The sequence below is a fragment of the Sylvia atricapilla genome, chromosome 4 (assembly GCF_009819655.1).
Source record: "Sylvia atricapilla isolate bSylAtr1 chromosome 4, bSylAtr1.pri, whole genome shotgun sequence".
Taxonomy (NCBI): Eukaryota; Metazoa; Chordata; class Aves; order Passeriformes; family Sylviidae; genus Sylvia; species Sylvia atricapilla.
Window position 1 is genome coordinate 5,683,828 of NC_089143.1, and position 16,524 is coordinate 5,700,351.

General features: G+C 39.5%; 1 protein-coding gene across 1 annotated transcript in view; it reads right to left on the reverse strand.

Moving 5' to 3' along the window:
• Positions 1–318: 318 nt before the first annotated feature.
• Positions 319–16,524, reverse strand: part of KIT (KIT proto-oncogene, receptor tyrosine kinase) — a 55,067-nt gene continuing 38,861 nt past the window's right edge. The window contains exons 9-21 of the mRNA XM_066316988.1: positions 15,442–15,635; positions 13,529–13,635; positions 13,307–13,433; positions 12,953–13,057; positions 12,755–12,865; positions 10,953–11,103; positions 9,058–9,146; positions 8,583–8,710; positions 6,344–6,466; positions 2,792–2,903; positions 2,599–2,698; positions 1,861–1,966; positions 319–733 (exon numbers count right to left, since the gene is read on the reverse strand). Of these exons, the coding sequence (XP_066173085.1) occupies positions 608–733; positions 1,861–1,966; positions 2,599–2,698; positions 2,792–2,903; positions 6,344–6,466; positions 8,583–8,710; positions 9,058–9,146; positions 10,953–11,103; positions 12,755–12,865; positions 12,953–13,057; positions 13,307–13,433; positions 13,529–13,635; positions 15,442–15,635 (1,579 nt within the window). The 3' untranslated portion in view covers positions 319–607. The remainder of the gene's footprint in view (positions 734–1,860; positions 1,967–2,598; positions 2,699–2,791; positions 2,904–6,343; positions 6,467–8,582; positions 8,711–9,057; positions 9,147–10,952; positions 11,104–12,754; positions 12,866–12,952; positions 13,058–13,306; positions 13,434–13,528; positions 13,636–15,441; positions 15,636–16,524) is intronic.

A 16,524-nucleotide genomic window follows, 5' to 3' on the forward strand; every position in this document is an offset into this window, starting at 1 on the left:
TTTCCAGCTGTGCAGATCAACTTTGGAAGGGTCTTGGTTCCTTCACCTCTTTTTCCCAGGAGAATACAGCAGCCTTGCTGGCCTCCAACCTCTGATACCTGCCTGGGAAAGCCTCTCAAGCTTGGCTGGATGTGGAAGGGGGTTTACAAAACCATTAACTTAATACTTGTTTATTTTGTAAATTCAGAAGAACAAAATGAACTAGAAAACGACTGTATGCATTCCAGGCACAGATCCAGAGAAGAATCACTGCAGATTTGGTTTGATCTACAGACATCTAATTCCACACCCTGGCTTAGGATTTCTTTTGTCGGTTGTTTGTTTTTTGTTTTTTTTTCCTTCACATCTGGCTCTCTACTGCAAATACACACAATATAGCAAAATATATACAGCTTCAATTAACACTGCAATGATGCCTGTAACCGTGCTCAGCAGATTAAGTTTATGTATAACAGTGCATGGTAAAGGACAGTATTACAACAACGTTTCAGCTACACAGTGGTAGTAGTGAGTAAAAGAAAGAGAAATTATTGAAGTCGTCCCTCTCTCAGCCCCTTGCACAATACAAACAGCTAACACATGTGATCTCCTCTTGTTCACGTGCCACTCAAACATCTTCACGTACCAGGAGAGGCTGAGTAGATGAAGCACTGCTGCCCACTGAGTTAATCCTCACCGAGTGATCTGGAGCGTTTCCTTGGCTGGAAGGTTGGGTTGAGAAGTTGGCATAAACCTGCAGAAGCCAAAGACTTGTGTCAGTACTCTGCAGACTGCTCCCTTCACACATTCTTGGAGAGCATTCCTTTCTTAGCCTTTTCCCAGAGTGTGTACTACACACTGCTGTGGAAGGGTTCCAGCTCAGGAGCTTCTTTGCAAATCAAAACAGTTTTCAAAAGGTCTTGGGCTTAACTGCTATTTTAAAGGATCATGAAGCTCAATCTCAGTTACTAAAAGCACTGTAGCTTCCAATTACATGCCAAATTTCAGCTGAGTGCAAAAAAAAAAAAAAAAAAAAAAAAAAAAAAGCTCAGGTTATTACTAAGCTCCCTGAGAAACCACACTAATAATTCCTTCAGATTCTTGCTTTTGTTTTAGTAATGCCTGCACCTGCCAAAAATACACTACAGGATGCAATCGAACACCAGCAGCTTTCAGTTTCCTCTTTTCTCAAATTGTCAGGAAGCCATGTACTCTCTGCCCAAACGAGGCATCCAGAAGGTAAAAGGAAGTTTTATTTTTAAATCATGTTTAAACAGACTTTTGTAAACCCTAGTAGCATACAAAGTTACAGAGAGGGAAAATTGAAGCTTAGGATGTGTCTCCAGTTTTCCTTTGGACTGTTTTGTCCAGCTGCCTGCTCAGAATAAGCTTTCACTATCAAATAGCTGAAAGAGCAGCACATATGATTTGTCACACAACATACCTCCAAGGTATGTAAATGGTATTAGGGGAGGCAATTGAGAAGATACAGAAGAGCACCAAAGGCTCCACCCCTTCATCCAATAGCTTTCCTAAAAAACTGAACTATACTTTATTTCTGAGGTGTTTCCCAGTCTAACAGAATTTTTCACAGTTCAGGACCAGATGAATTCATGCAGTACCATTGCATTTTGTAACATCAAAATTGTTGTGACAGGTCTGTTGTGAGTGAGAAACATCAGTAATGCAAAAAAATGTTCTGCAGCTAGTAAAGTTTGGGTATGGGCTTAGATAGCTACTGCCTAATGGAACAGCCCAAACATCATTCCTCCTACCCAGACTGATGCTGCAAAGCCACATAACTAATACCAGAGATGGGCTCTTTACTTCTCACAGCTCTAGTGTAACATCTTGCTTGAAACTGCCTAATCTGTAACTTACCCGAGGGGCATTATCTGAAAGCTGCTGTTCTATCATTTGTACAATTTGTTTAAATGTTGGTCTCTGTAAAGGATCAGCATCCCAGCAACTCTTCATTATGTCATACCTGTAAAGATACCAAAATTAAGTACTGCTCATGAAGAAATCCTTAGGAGTTCTTACCTCTCCTGCATTATTATTTGAAACTTAAATGTTGCATCTTCTTTAAATGACTTTAGGAACAGGAAAGGTGCTGCTAACATCTGTGTTTGTGACAAAAGAGAACTCACTACTAATGGGAGTCTCTGGACACAGTGTTCTTTGACAGCTTGTTGAATGCCAATCCATCTACAAAACAATGTGTTAGGAATGTCTCATAAAGAAGATCAGTAGCCAGTCTTGCTGTCACGAAGTACAGCACAAATGCAGATGCTGTGCAGTCTGGTGATACATCTCACTGACTTCTTTATCTGAAGTAAAAATGTTTAATTATGTTCTGTGATCTGTCAATAATTTATTGACAGAGAGCAGGTGCCATGACAGAGTGATCAGATGGCACAAGGCGTGAGCGTATTTCATCGCTTGTAACAACACAGCAATGAATTCTGCTAGTTAAGAGTACATGAATTATTTAAAACATGAAAAGAACTCTAAAAAATGACAATGGGGCAGTGCAGTGAGTCTTAGGGCAAGAAGCTTCTGCTTCCCTTCCTTTGCATCTTTACTGATGCTTGTTGGAGTTGCTGGTTGGTCACTCACATTTCAGGCGGTGCACACTCAGGGCTGAACATCCTGTATCCCTCTTTGATCATTTTGTAGAATTTGGAGTCCACGGGTATCCCTGGATAGGGGCTGCTTCCTGTTGAGACAGCAAGTGAGCAACATGATTTCTGCATCTACAGTAAACCCCCAAATGAAGCAGATATGAAGTACAGATCTTGCAGGAGCTCACCTAAAGAGAAGAGCTCCCAAAGCAATATCCCGTAAGACCAGACGTCACTCTCAAAGGTGTAGACACAATTGAAAATACTTTCAGGTGCCATCCACTTCACAGGAAGACGAGCCTTTCCAGGGAAGAGGGAATAAATTAAGACAATGGACATAAGGCATACAGAATTGACAAGGTAAAATCGACTTGTTCTGTTTTTTATGTCCATTGAATACTTTTAAAATCAAGAAGTATCCAACCAAAAATGAAACTTTTAGCATTTTAGTGTCTCCAGGTGCTGCACTGCTACTGATCCATCTTTCTGTGGGTCTACCAAGCTAATACAGTTCCTTGCCACTCTGATTTTCCAAATACTGTTTGACTCTTTCTTTAGTTAATAAAGGATATCAGGAAGTCAGAGGAAAATCATATAAGTGATCACAGCATGGTTCCTTAAGCATAGAAGCAAGTCTGCTTTGGTGGACTGGCTGGCACAGGCAGACAAAAAAGATTCACATAGCCAAGATGCTTCAAGGCTTTAGTCAATACATCTGCATTAGCTCCTCAGTCTATCAGAAAAAAAAAATTAAATTCAAATGAAAGTTATCTATATTAATATACATATTTGGGGCAAAAGTGTTGATCTGCTGGAGGGCAGGAGAGCTCTACAGAGGTATCTGGACAAACTGGATTGATAAGCCAAGCCAGCTGTATGAGGTTCAGTAAGGCCAAGTGGAGAATCCTGCCCTTGGGTCCCAACAATCCCCTGCAGTGCTGCAGGCTGGAGGCAGAGTGGCTGGAAAACTGCCCAGCAGAAAAGGAGCTGGGGTCAGCAGCAGCTCAACATGAGCCACTGACATTCCGGTGCAGGAGTGTTTCCAAAGAAAGGCAACAAAGGAATGAAGAGTCTGGAACATAAAGCCCTACAGGGAGCAGCTGAGGGAGCTGGGATTGTCTATCCCAAAGAAAAGGAGGCTGGAAGGGACCTTAGTGTTCTCTGCAACTACCCAAAAGGAGGCTGTAGCAAGTGGGGATCTGTCTCTTCTACACAACAAGTGACAAGACCACAGAAAACAGTCTTTAGTTGTGCCAGCAGAGGTTGGGATTGGGTATTAGGAAAAATTCTTCACCAAAAGGGTTGTCAAGCATTGGAACAGGCAGCCTGGGGAAGTGATGGAGTCACCATCCCTGTACATATTTTAAAAGACATGTAGATGTGGGGCTTAGAGAAATGGTTTAGGGGACTTTGTGGTGCTGGGTTAGCAACTGGAGTGAATGATCTCAGAGGCCTTTTACCACCTGATTAATTCTATGATTCTGTCATTTTTCATAAGTTTGTGTGGGAATAGAAACATCCCTTATGAATGTTAGCTGGAACAGAAGAAAAGACACGGGTAGCCTTTGCATTTTCTTCTCCCTTCCTCTCCCTGGTTTGTCCTTTCCTTGTCTGACTGTAGGAGCCAGTCAGGCTTCTGTCCTAAACACCTCTCCTGCTCTGGAAGAAACCAGACCTCTTTCTTCCAATGACCAGAGGGCTTGAACACACCTCATGTGGAAAAGCTTGAGAAAGCTGGGGTTATTCAGTCTGGAGAAGAGAAGAGAAACCTCACTGCAGCCTTTCAATTTATAAAGAGGACTTATAACAGTGATGGAGAGAGACTTTTTACTGGGACCTGTGATGACTGAAACTGAAATCAGCAGTGATGACTGAAAGGGGCATGGATTTAGACTGGAAACAAGGGAAAAAAAAATGATGAGGATGGTGAGATACTGGAACAAGTAGTCCAGAGAGTTTGTGGATACTTCATCTGGGCAACACTTCCAAACTGGAGATGTTCAAGGTGAGATTGGATGGTGCTCTAAGAAACCTGATCAGTGAAAGATGTCCTTGCCCATAGTAGGGAGGTTGGACTAGATGATCTTAGAAGGTCCCTTCCAACTCAAACCATTCTATGGTTCTGTGATTCTATGAACTCAGGAAACTTAAAGGATAACCTAGACAAATAAAACTCAATTGCACACTTCCCTCCTAAGCTGCTGGTCTCAACTTCCTACACCCAGGACCTTTTATGATCAGGCAGCTCTTGACCTGACCCTGAGCCTGAAAGTAGCTTGGTTACACTAAATGCTACCCAATATTTTGTCACAGCAGTTATTCATGAATTATTTCAGCTCCTATTGCTCCCAAATCTCCACTTCTAGGCAACCAGTGGCTGGTACTGATATTGTTTTGAAGAAAACCAATAAACACGTCTGTCCCACAGCCTAAAATAAGGATGCTGTAGGTACCTGAGACATCAAGGCCTGATGGGTGACAGCACAGCAGCAGAGTCATGTCAGATACCTGAGGCACCGTGGATTGACTGAAGTTCACCGAGTGGCAAACCCCTTTGGGGAGAGATGCTCAGGTGTGGGATTTTTCTCTCTTTATCAGCTTGCCAAAGCCAGGACCAGTAAGCTTCAGTTCATGTCTTGTCAAGCCTCTAAGAAATGACCAGTCCCTTATCATTAAGATCAGGGAGCCCTCAACTGAACTGGGGATAAGGGTGCTGCCTTGCTCAACAGGGATCTTCTCCTTTGAGAAACAGTGCAAGTGAAAGCACTCTGAAGGCAGCAGCTGTATGACACAGACTTAAAACACTAAGCCAGGCAGCTTAAATCAGTCTGAGGTGCAAAATACCTATACTTCATAAACACTTCTCCAGCTTAAACCACAGAAAAGCTTGATTTTCTTTTGTAGTAGGGCTCTTCCTACTGCACTGGCACTTTAAAGGGGACTGCAAGTGCTGCCAAGATAATCTGCATCACTTCAAAGTGCCTTTGTACCCCTCCAGAGGTTTAATAGGTATTCTTGAGATTGGTACTCTTCTACATGGGTGGTTTTAAACTTTTCTCATTCAAATATAGGGTCTTGTTCCAATCTTGTTACAGGGTTTGAACTATAGGTGCAAGCTGAAGCTGTGTTTGTTACACATACAAGGCCAGAATGTCTATATGGAATCAGAGAAAACCAAGATGGTTTTGCCTCCCACTGATGCTCTTATCAGTAAATTCACACTTCAGTTTTCATTGTCTGAGTGACCCCTTACAGAAAAGGATAAGCTGCAAATTCCCTGATTATTTAGATACTTTTAAAATAAACTATTTCAATAATGGACAAATAGTGCAATACCCAGAGAAAAGTTTCCAAATAATCCCAAAATGTAGGACTCAGATACCAGAGCGTTTCCATGACAAAACTAGCAATTACTTACAGAGCAGTAAATTTGAGTACATTCATGTATAATAAGAAGACTGGACATTATATTGGTGCAGCAAAAACATCTCTTCCACTACAAAATACATTCAGGTATGAGCATGAATTTTCCAGTGTAACAAGTATAAACCAAGGATTTTGTCAGCACACACATCTATGTCAGAAATTTCTCCTCCTAGCCAACACAGATATACATATATATACCAGAAATCTGCAAAATCCAGATTTCAATCAAACTAAGAGAGACTTTTCTTTGCACGTTGAAAAAATAGGAACTCACTTGACTTAAAACAAGTGCATAAAGCATCATGCATACTTACATTCCCTTTGACCACATAATTTGAGTCGTTCCTTATATCTCTTGCCAGGCCAAAGTCACAGATCTTTGTAATTCGACCATGAGTTAGAAGAATATTTCTTGCAGCCAGATCCCTATGAATGCACTGAATAGTAGACAAACAAAAAAACCCAAAAAACTAGTTAATAATATTCCTAACAGGCTATTGCTTGGTTACACGTTTACTCAGCTGTGTAACTTACTGTATTATGCATTTTAAGGCAAGCTGTAAATCACAAAGAAGCCATGTGCTAATAAGCTTACTAAGATGAGTAAACATTCTGATGTTGTATCTTTACAATAATTACATCAATTCACATTAATAAAGTTGTCAATGCATTTTAGAAAATACCAGTCGCAGTCATTGAATTTTGCAGTGTTTCACATTCTCAGCTAAAATGTAATGTACTTTTTTCTGATTTACCAAAATCATCACTTGCTTGTTTTCTAATACAGGACAAAGAGAGGGAAAATGTGGTTTGTTTCCAAAATATTACCAAAATTCTATTAAGTAACTATTGTTGTTGATAAAAAAGTGCTGAAAATCTGAAAATAGGGGAAATTCTGGTAACAACTTGAAAGCACACAAACACAGAAAATGAATCCTGTAACAGAAGTACTCCTCTGAAAAAGCTGAATTATAAAGTACCTACAAGAGCTTAAGCAGACTTAAGTATATTAAAATAGTGGAAATTCTCACATGCCAGTATTTTTCACAGACAGTCAACATTCAGTGACCTCACCACCTTATATTCCAGTTTGTACTCTAGAAGTGGACATGTGTTGGTAAGTGCAGCTCCAGAAGGGTGCTTGAGTTTCCCAGCAGACATGTTTCTTTGTATAAAACTGTGGAGCCCATGTGTGTTTGTTAGAGAATGGAGGTGATTCTCTAACAAAATGATTTTTTTTTTTTTAATCTGGAAAGGAGAGTATTAAGCTTCAGGTTTACTGATGGTATTTAGTGCACAGGCCACAGTTGTAAAAAAAAAATAAATAACTGAAGACAGTTCAATTTTTCTTTTTTCCTTGAAACTCAGAACTTTTGGAATTTCTAACCAAAGAATGACCTGAAATATCAAAAGTTATGAAAATCAAGCTGAGAAAATAACTGAAAATTGCACAAGTAACCTAAATCTCTGTCCCTTTACCATGCAATCTGAGGCACCTTACCCTACAGCACCCTGCATTAACTAATTTTACTGCCAGAGCCAAAAGCCTGTAAGTATACAACAACTGAAGAGGACCAGTAACATATTAGTGCACTGCAGTTAAATTCTGTGATGGAGGTGTTAACTCAGCACTGCCAAAGCAATTCTGTGCATTACTTCCCATCCTCAAGGTGAGGTGATGTTACATTCTTTACTGTCTTTGCTATTTAATGCCACTGTGTCCGCAAAAATGGAAAGATTATAAAGAAAAAGTCACCAGGAATAATACATAGTGGATCTGGGGGCTACTCTTCAGGAAAACAGAAGAAATACAGAACTAAGTGCTAAGCACTGGATGTCCTCAACAGTGAAGGATGCAGGAGTGTGGTGAATCTGTGTTATCATCTGTAATATGATATGTTTGCATGTCAGGCCTGTTTTGAATGTGTTGATAGATGAAAAATAAACTAAAGGGAACCTTATGGTTTGGTTTTGAATAAGGAACAACGGGAGAGAAAAAAAAAAAAAAAAAGTGCAAAAGGAAGAATGTGCACTTTCCTCAGAGTGGAGTTCAAGACACATTTCCCAATAGTAACATGGGACTCCAGGATTGTCTCCCTTTCCTTAAATTGTCTAAGTTTGGTTTTGCAGTTCATTTAAGGTGCACCTGTAGTAACTACATTAGTTGTAATGTTTTAACATATTAAAAGGCATTTTTGCAATAAAATGTAAGAACAGCCAGAGGAAGATACTAATAGTACTAACAGGAAGATGTTGTGCTTAAGACTTCTTTATAAATCTCCTTCTGTTATGCAACACCTCTCCTACCAAACTGAGGAATGCAAATGTTCAGTGTAGCAAATAAAGATTTTTTGTGGGTCTCTCAGCTGCTTTTATCTTTCCAGAAAATTAAAAATCAAGACATCTCCTATGAATTAAGCCATGCTTACAAGAAGGAGCACACAATGTGGTATCTCCCCCATTTAAGGCAGCATTCTGCAGGAGAGAAGTGGCAAGCTGTTAAAACTTAAAAGTCTACTGATTCTGGCCATCTTTGAAAAACTCTTAACTTACGTTTTTGGAGGCAAGGAAGCTCATGCCCTTTGCCACCTGGTAAGAAAAGCTTAGCAGATCTTCTACATCTAAAGCAAGTTCATCATCTTCTGGCATAGAAAGGGTAACATCCTGATCAGTGTAGGATCCTACACGATATAAACAACAACAGCTTTTGAGTTAAGCAAGTGTAATCATGTAGAAATCACGTAGAGTTGTTTTGACATTAAACAAAACAGCAATTTTAGTAAGCACACGTCTAGAATCACATAAAGAGCTCATCACCAATAAGTAAAAAATAATCCTGATACTCCATTTAAGTGTGAAGAAATACAGGATACTGTAATTTAGAATATTGTTATTTTTCAAGCCTTCTGACATCAATTACTGAGTTTTAAGTGTCCTCGTTCACAAAAACCAGATCTGCTAAAACTGAACGAATCCATGAAGCCCATCCTCCTGCACTCCCATCAGAATTCCTTGTTACTGAACTCACCAGACTTCACAGGTCGTTTTTTGTCAGCCTTTGGTGGGACTGCATATGACACTCCTGGTTTCATGTCCATGTACTCATTGGCAGCATCACTGTAGAGGCAGCAGAACAAAAAAAAGCCCATTGTTTAGTGAAAAAGGTTTCAAAAGCTATCCAAACAAAAAGCCAACATCAGGCCAACCCTCTGAATATTTGCTTTACAAATGATCAGTTGACCTGAAATTCATGGGTGTGTGGAAAAAAAAATGAGGAATTGCCTCAGGAAATATACAGAAAGAGAGGTTTGTTGGTACAGTTAATGCTACACCTTGAAGTCTGGAGTTTGGCTCAGGTGAGCAAACAAAACCATTTACATGAATACTATTTGTATAGACTTCTTTCTCTATAAATGAACATCCAGATGTTTCACAGGATCTGCTAGTACTTCCTTTTTCTGCTTAGGCCAACTTCTACCAGAATATTTCAGCAGCTCAACTGGCAATTGAAATGCAGAATACAAACGGTAAAAAATGTTAAATTCAGAAATTCGAAGTTCCATAGGGGATTCATATGTATTTCAAAAAACCATCCAAGGCTTGGGACAGCCATCTGCTACATTCCCTTAAGTTTAAATTTTCTTATTGCTATATATAACCCAAATGTACAGGTTTTCATACTATATGGTTTATAAATATACAGTTAGGCACCTTTAGGAATGATGGATGTACTTTGACATTTTCCACTTCATTGCCATTAGAATTCATATACTTCCTTAGCCTCAAACATCTGCTTAGTTTAAAAACAATAAATGCAGACACCGAGCTAACATGGGAAGGAGCAATGAGATCACCAATAGCTTTAGTTACCACCAGAAACACATCTGACACATCCAGCAGCAGTAAATACCGACACAAGAATTCTGTAAATACTCTGCTGTTAATAACTCTATTCACAATCTGCGGTTTGTAAACTCAATTTACAATAACTCAGGATGCTTAAACTGCAAGATCCCTTCACTGAACAGAGGGCACACCTCCAATGGTAAATCACAGCCTTATGTTCATCACCCCAGTGGTCCCAACCTCTCTGGGGCATTGCCAGCTACCCATTTATTGCTATGGCACAAACAGCTTCACCAGAACTATGCCTTACTGGGATAAAGAACTTTTCCAACTCCTTGGGTCTGCCTGCTTCTTTTGTGACTGCAAACACAATATAATGGGCCCACTGGGGCAATAAAAAGACTAAAATTCAGTATGGCAGGTAGTGTAATAGCCCCCAGGTTTTGGTGAGCTGTCTCTCACTCTGCAAACGGAAGGAAATCTGCTTGGAAACGCCCTTGGAAAGAATTCTGGGATGGTATATAGAACACAGCAGTTAAAAATATAGATGAATTAAGTACAAGAGCAATCTCAGAGCCATGACACAGGTTGTTTCACCACAAAATTCAGTGAGCTGTCAGTGGCAGCCTGCTGCTGACATTTAAAGACACTGGTTTGATTTTGTAAAAAGTCATTTCTGAAGGCAGGAATGTGGGAGAACTCAAGGTACTAACAGCCTGACACTGGGGAAATTGCCATTCAAGCTGCTAAATAAGCACTACCAAAGTTTAATACTACTAAACACAAATATGTACAAAGATTGGAGCCAAGGAGGTGCATGAAATAACTACAGAAAATTTGATAAAGAAGTAAAACCAAAGACTGCACACAACCCACTCTGTATATAAAGACACTCTTAGAATAAACCACCTCCTGAACAAATATCCTCTTAATTAAATTGTTTTCTTGTGCAGCAGAGAAACTTCAAAGCCTGCTGCACTGAATGTTTCTCCACACCTCTTATCCCTAATAAACTTTGATTTCTCCTCCTTTCCAATCTTTTAAAAACACAAGCACATTTCAGCAGGTCATACTTACGCTGCAGGCTCTGATTGATGCAAAAGGTTCTCATAAACAGCTGCATCTGCATGTTCTTCATGTTTTGGACAAATAAATGAATCTCGTTTCCGTCTCAGAAAATTTAAAAGATCACCATAACAGCAATATTCTGTAATGACCAGAGTGGGACCTGTAGATGGATGTGACATTTAGAAATGGTGAATATTGTTTTGAATGCAGAAAACCTTACATAAAGCTAGCATTCAATAAAGCACACAGGCTGGACTATTAAAAAAATCACACTGCCTAGCACTGTCTAGACTTGAAAAGTTATAGAAAAGTAATCCAGCGTCTTCCCTTTCACAGATGAACAACTATGGTCCAGCTAAAGCTGTGTCCCAATTAATGTTCTGCCCCTCAACAGCATTGCATTGTACAAAAATTAAACAAATAAGTCTTCTTCTCTTTCTTCATGTGATAATGTTTCTGGCCAGACACATCTGTTTGATTTTGCTCACTTCCTGAAGGAAGTTATTTGTTCCAAACGTTAAGAGTAATTCAAGCTTCAAACATTAATCCTTTTGATTCACTTCTGTTTACAGTGGAGCTTCACACTCCTTCAGTAATGTTTTGGAAATGATGTAGAGTGTTATATTCTGCAGTATAATAGGAAAAATCATTCAAACAGAACAGCCTGCTGCAACAGAAAACTACACTGCACAAGGTCTTAGAGATGAAATAACACACAGTGTAATTACATATTCAGGGTCCATGGCTGGAGTCATTCACTCAAAAGACATATATTTGATCTATAAACATCCATGCTGAAGATGACTTGATTCCCCTTTCTGATTTCATTTTAATATTCCAAGTTTACTCTGTACCATTGTTTCCTAACCTCACTGGTTTATTTCCATTTTTTCTGCAGTTCAAAATTACAGCTTTCACAATAGAAAACGAAGTGTTTGTGGTGTGATTTTCCTACAGACACCATTTTTTTTCCACAGAGAAAGACAAGCACTCAGGCCAGTGAGTCTACTTAGTTGGCTGCTTGAACAAAATTGTTTGATCCTGTTTTTAAATCATTGATTGTGAGAAATGTTTTGCTTTTTTCTAAAACTATGATTTTTTACAAGCTCCTTTTCTTTGAAAAATGTGTAAGAAGCAATACCCTCTTTCACAGTAAAATGCACACAAATTAAAAATACAGGTTTCTATTACTCTCTATTGAACTTCAGGAGGTTTTGTAGCTTTTATTATGTAAGAAAACAAACTTAAGAAGTTAGTATTATGAAGTCAATACTAAATGTGAAACTTTAGTGTTGAGCAATACTGTATTTGGAATATTACTTTTCTCAACTTTCTGCTGCTTAGAATTTGTTCCTTTAGTGGTGCCTTAAGAGATACATCTGCAGTTTAAACAGAAGGCTGGAAGACAAGACAAGCCTGTTGACTTCACCTTGGATACCAACAAGGAACTAGTTCTCATTAATGAGGAATAGTATGGTGGAGGTAAGAATATATACCATACATTTTTGCCATTCTCAAGAAGGAAGCACCCAATGGTTCACATGAAAGAGAATAAAAGCAACCTTCCTGTTCAGCTGCAGCTACAGTGGTCTTACTACTGTTTCTACAATGAGCCTAGAATCTAGATTCAGTAAATTGCAGGTGATAATCATGATGATCTGCAACCTGTCTAAGCACGAAATGTAAGATTTTCAGGTGAAATTTAGGATTTCTAAACTTGGAGCTGCACCTTGGACTCTTCTTCACAAAGTTCGTTCTCCCAGCAATAAAAAAAAGAACAGAAATAAACAATAATTTGCAGATAACCCCACCTCCAATAGTGCAGGCTCCAAGCAGATTCACAATATTAATGTGGTTTCCAAGGTAACTCAGCACTTTAAGCTCTGACATCAAGGCTTCTCTCTCTGTTAGATGGGCACTTGCTGCAAGGCAAAGCACAGTGTTCAGTATGTAACACACCAACCAGATGGAAGACAGAAAACAAGATACAGCTTACTACATCAACTTACTTTTCAGCATCTTTACTGCCACTGTCATAGCAGCATCAGACTTAAATAAACCATAAGCAGTGGCTTCAACAACTTTCCCAAAAGCTCCAGCGCCGAGGGTTTTACCTAATAAAGCAAACAAAATACTCTGTAATGACTTCCTCCTGTAGGGCTTAACATTTTATTTTATTGTATCAAAGAAGCTGTTGCAGACACGCCTGCTTGCCTTTTGTCCCAAGGCAAAAGCGAGCAATTATCATTATCTGCATTATTGCACAACACCTCTGTGACAAAACCCTGCTGTGTTTGACCAAAGTCTCATACGAGACCTGAAGGTTCCACCTTGCAGATGAAGTTAAATAAATCTAAACTAACCAAAACTCAAACGGTTTCTAGGAAATTCCCATTTGTGATCATAAGGAAGTTGTGTTGGATCTATGTAAACATAGTTGTTTCCATTTATTTCTTCAACAACTTTCCACTGAACTTCATACTTGGGTTTCTGGAAAAAAGAAAAGAGAATGGCTGTTACTGCTGAAGACTCCACAAGTAGCTCACACACTTTTTTAATTCAGGCAAAGGGGCTTCTGATTTTACCTGCAAATATATGTACACCAGGATCATGACTACGATGCACATCAGTCCTGCAGCAACTCCAAATGCAGTTAGCAAAGGGGTGAAAAGGGTATGTGTACGGATTTGCTCTGGAAAGAAACAGAAAATTCTCCTAAAAGTACTGAACAAGAAAAACTAAATTAAAAAGATGCAGGTGGAAACCTTCCCTTGGTTCTTCTTTGGGAAATACAGTTTGGGGCTTTGACCTGTCCAGATGTGCTCCAGTTGTACCAGAATGCCTTTCCTGAATGAGCTGTGGGAGATGGAGCTGGCACAGAAAACGTGCAGTTCGATGCCTTTTAGAGTCTCAGCTTCATTAATTCAGGAGGTTTGGCACTAAGATCAATTAAGGCAAGGATTTGCATGATCTCAGTCAACTTGGGTTAAAGAAAGAAGCTTTTGTCTGAAGTCCCAATTTCTTCTCTTCCCCTTTGCCCCCCACCTAAGCATGATCACTACAGCAAAGTCTTTACAAGAAGAGGTTGTACCGAGTAGTGAAGAAATACCATTCCACTACAACCCATCTGCCCCAAATCTAGTGTATTTGTTTGTATGTTATATCTGGATGTAACAGGAAAAAAAAAAAAAAGAAGCAGAACATTTGGTTTTGCAAAGAAGAGCACAGCTTTACAAACGCATTTCAAATCATCTATGTTCTAGTGGGTTTTTCTTCTCCCCCACAAACCTACAAATACCACTACAAAACTCATAAGCCCTTTTGTAGTATGTTGTTGTTGTTATTTCTTTTATAGCAGCAGGACACTTAGGCTCCAGGCAAGTTGGAGACTGCATTTTTTCTGAGACATTGTAAAAAACCTAAAATAAAATGCAATCTTTCTTTGAAAAAAAAAGTGATGGCCTAAATAGTCAAAACAGACAACGACAAGAAAACAAAAGGGAGAGAGGGGGGAAAGCCAGGGTAATGCTGTAGGTGGTTTTCCTCTGTGCTGCACAGACAGAAAGAAACTCACCTACCTACTGCACTGCAGAACAGGTGCCATAAAAAGACAGTACCACAATAACCACTGAAAAATTAAAGCAAGACTTTGACAGGCAGAACATGCAACGCAGTATGTTATCATGTGCTCAACCACGGTACTGTAAACTTTCTTTTGGCAAAACCACTTAAAATCCTTTTCCAGAAATAGCCAAACACCACCCATGTTTTGTGGACTGTAGGCGAATCCACGGATGGCTGGGACAAGGAATTCTGCTGACCTGTATATTCTAGAACACGTGGTTTTATTGCAAGGGTCGTGGGTAAAAGGGCCTTGCCTTCAGCCACCAGCCTGGGCTGGAGGGGAGTCCCAAAGGGAGAGGGAGAGAGAACAGCAGGGTGAGAGCTGAGAGAGAAGGGAGTGAGAGAGCAAAGGGCAGGGGGAAGAGAGCAGGAGAGAGTGAGAGTAGGGGGAAGAGCAAGAGTAAGAGTTAAGAGGAAAGGTAAGAGTAAGAGGTAAGAGCTAAGAGGTAAGAGAGAGAAGTCTTTGTTACAATACATTATATCTCCTTTTGTGATGAATATTCTAATTTACAGTGACCAACCAACACAAGACACAAAATCCTATAGAATCTACATACAGCCTGTAAGAACTACTAAATTACCATACTGTGTTATATTTTTATCTCTAAAAACTACTCTTTAGACTTCAGTTTTGATACATTGACTCTTGGATCCCTGAGCCAGCAGAAAGGTATTGCTCAGTCAAAAGGGATTCTCTTTCAGCTGGCTAGGCTATTGCTTTCAGGTTATATAGTAACTAAGACTCAGTATCCTACAACTCAAAGTAAGCTTTCATTTTCATATTGATTATAAATTTCGTATTTTCAGAATCTTTTGCTAAGCAATCAGATTTATAAGGTTTCCCTGATTCATCTTCTCCAACATCGGACATTACCTTTAATAGCAAAGTTGAAGAAAGCAGAGGTCCTGTCCCCATTGCTGGAGGCCTCACAGCACACAGTGCCCGTGCTCCTGAACATGCTGGCATTAATAGTGCTTTCCACCAGGATTCGTTCAAACGACGGTGCCGACGAATTCGTGTAGCCAATTTTGACATCCATGGGGGATATTGTTGGTGAATCGAAACACCTGGAGGAACAATATTGACATTTACCTGCAATGGGTTGCTACCTGAAGTGCTGGATCAACAGAGAACTGAACAACTCTAGTCTACAAAGGGATTCAGCTGAAGATCTTAACCCTGAAACAGCCTACTCATGGTATCTCATGGTCTTGTATGCAGTGGGAGAAATGGATACATACACCTAGCCTGGCCCAGCTAAGACCATGATGTCTTTGCATTTGCTTTTGGTTAGACATACCTACAGGTCTGTAACTTTCCTATTGGTTTTATACCATTTGACATGCATTTTCAATTCCATTGTCAAGCAGTTGTGGTCTAGTACCCACTTCTGAAAATGTTCCCCAAGCATCATCTTACTACAGCACGAAAGAAATCCGTGATATATATAAACACCACCTCACACACAGTTAGAAAACAGCCAGTTCTTTTCTCCCAAGATGCTGCTTCTCCTTCATATGTCGCATATTTACTACATGAGCACACATTTAAGATTTTAAAAAAGGTACTATTTGAAAGCATTAAGGAAATAACAGTTATTTTAGATATAAAACGGATTACACTGGTGGGAAGGAGATTGCTTGTTAGTATGGTATCTATAACCATGGGGGAGGTCAAGCAGAACCTTAAAACTTGCTTCACAAATGCTCACTCACTTCACAGTGAAACTCTCCAATCTTCTTATAAACACCTGGTTTTAAAATCATCCGGCTTTATTCATAACAACACTGGACTTGTTTACTTGTCATATGTTTCATGCGAACAGAAATCTAATTACATTATGTCTGGAAAAATTACTTCATTACACAATAAAACAAATTATAACAGCCATATTCGCAAGTGATTCTGTGATTGCCATTCTGTGAAATTGCATATAGGACATGTGTCATTTGGGGC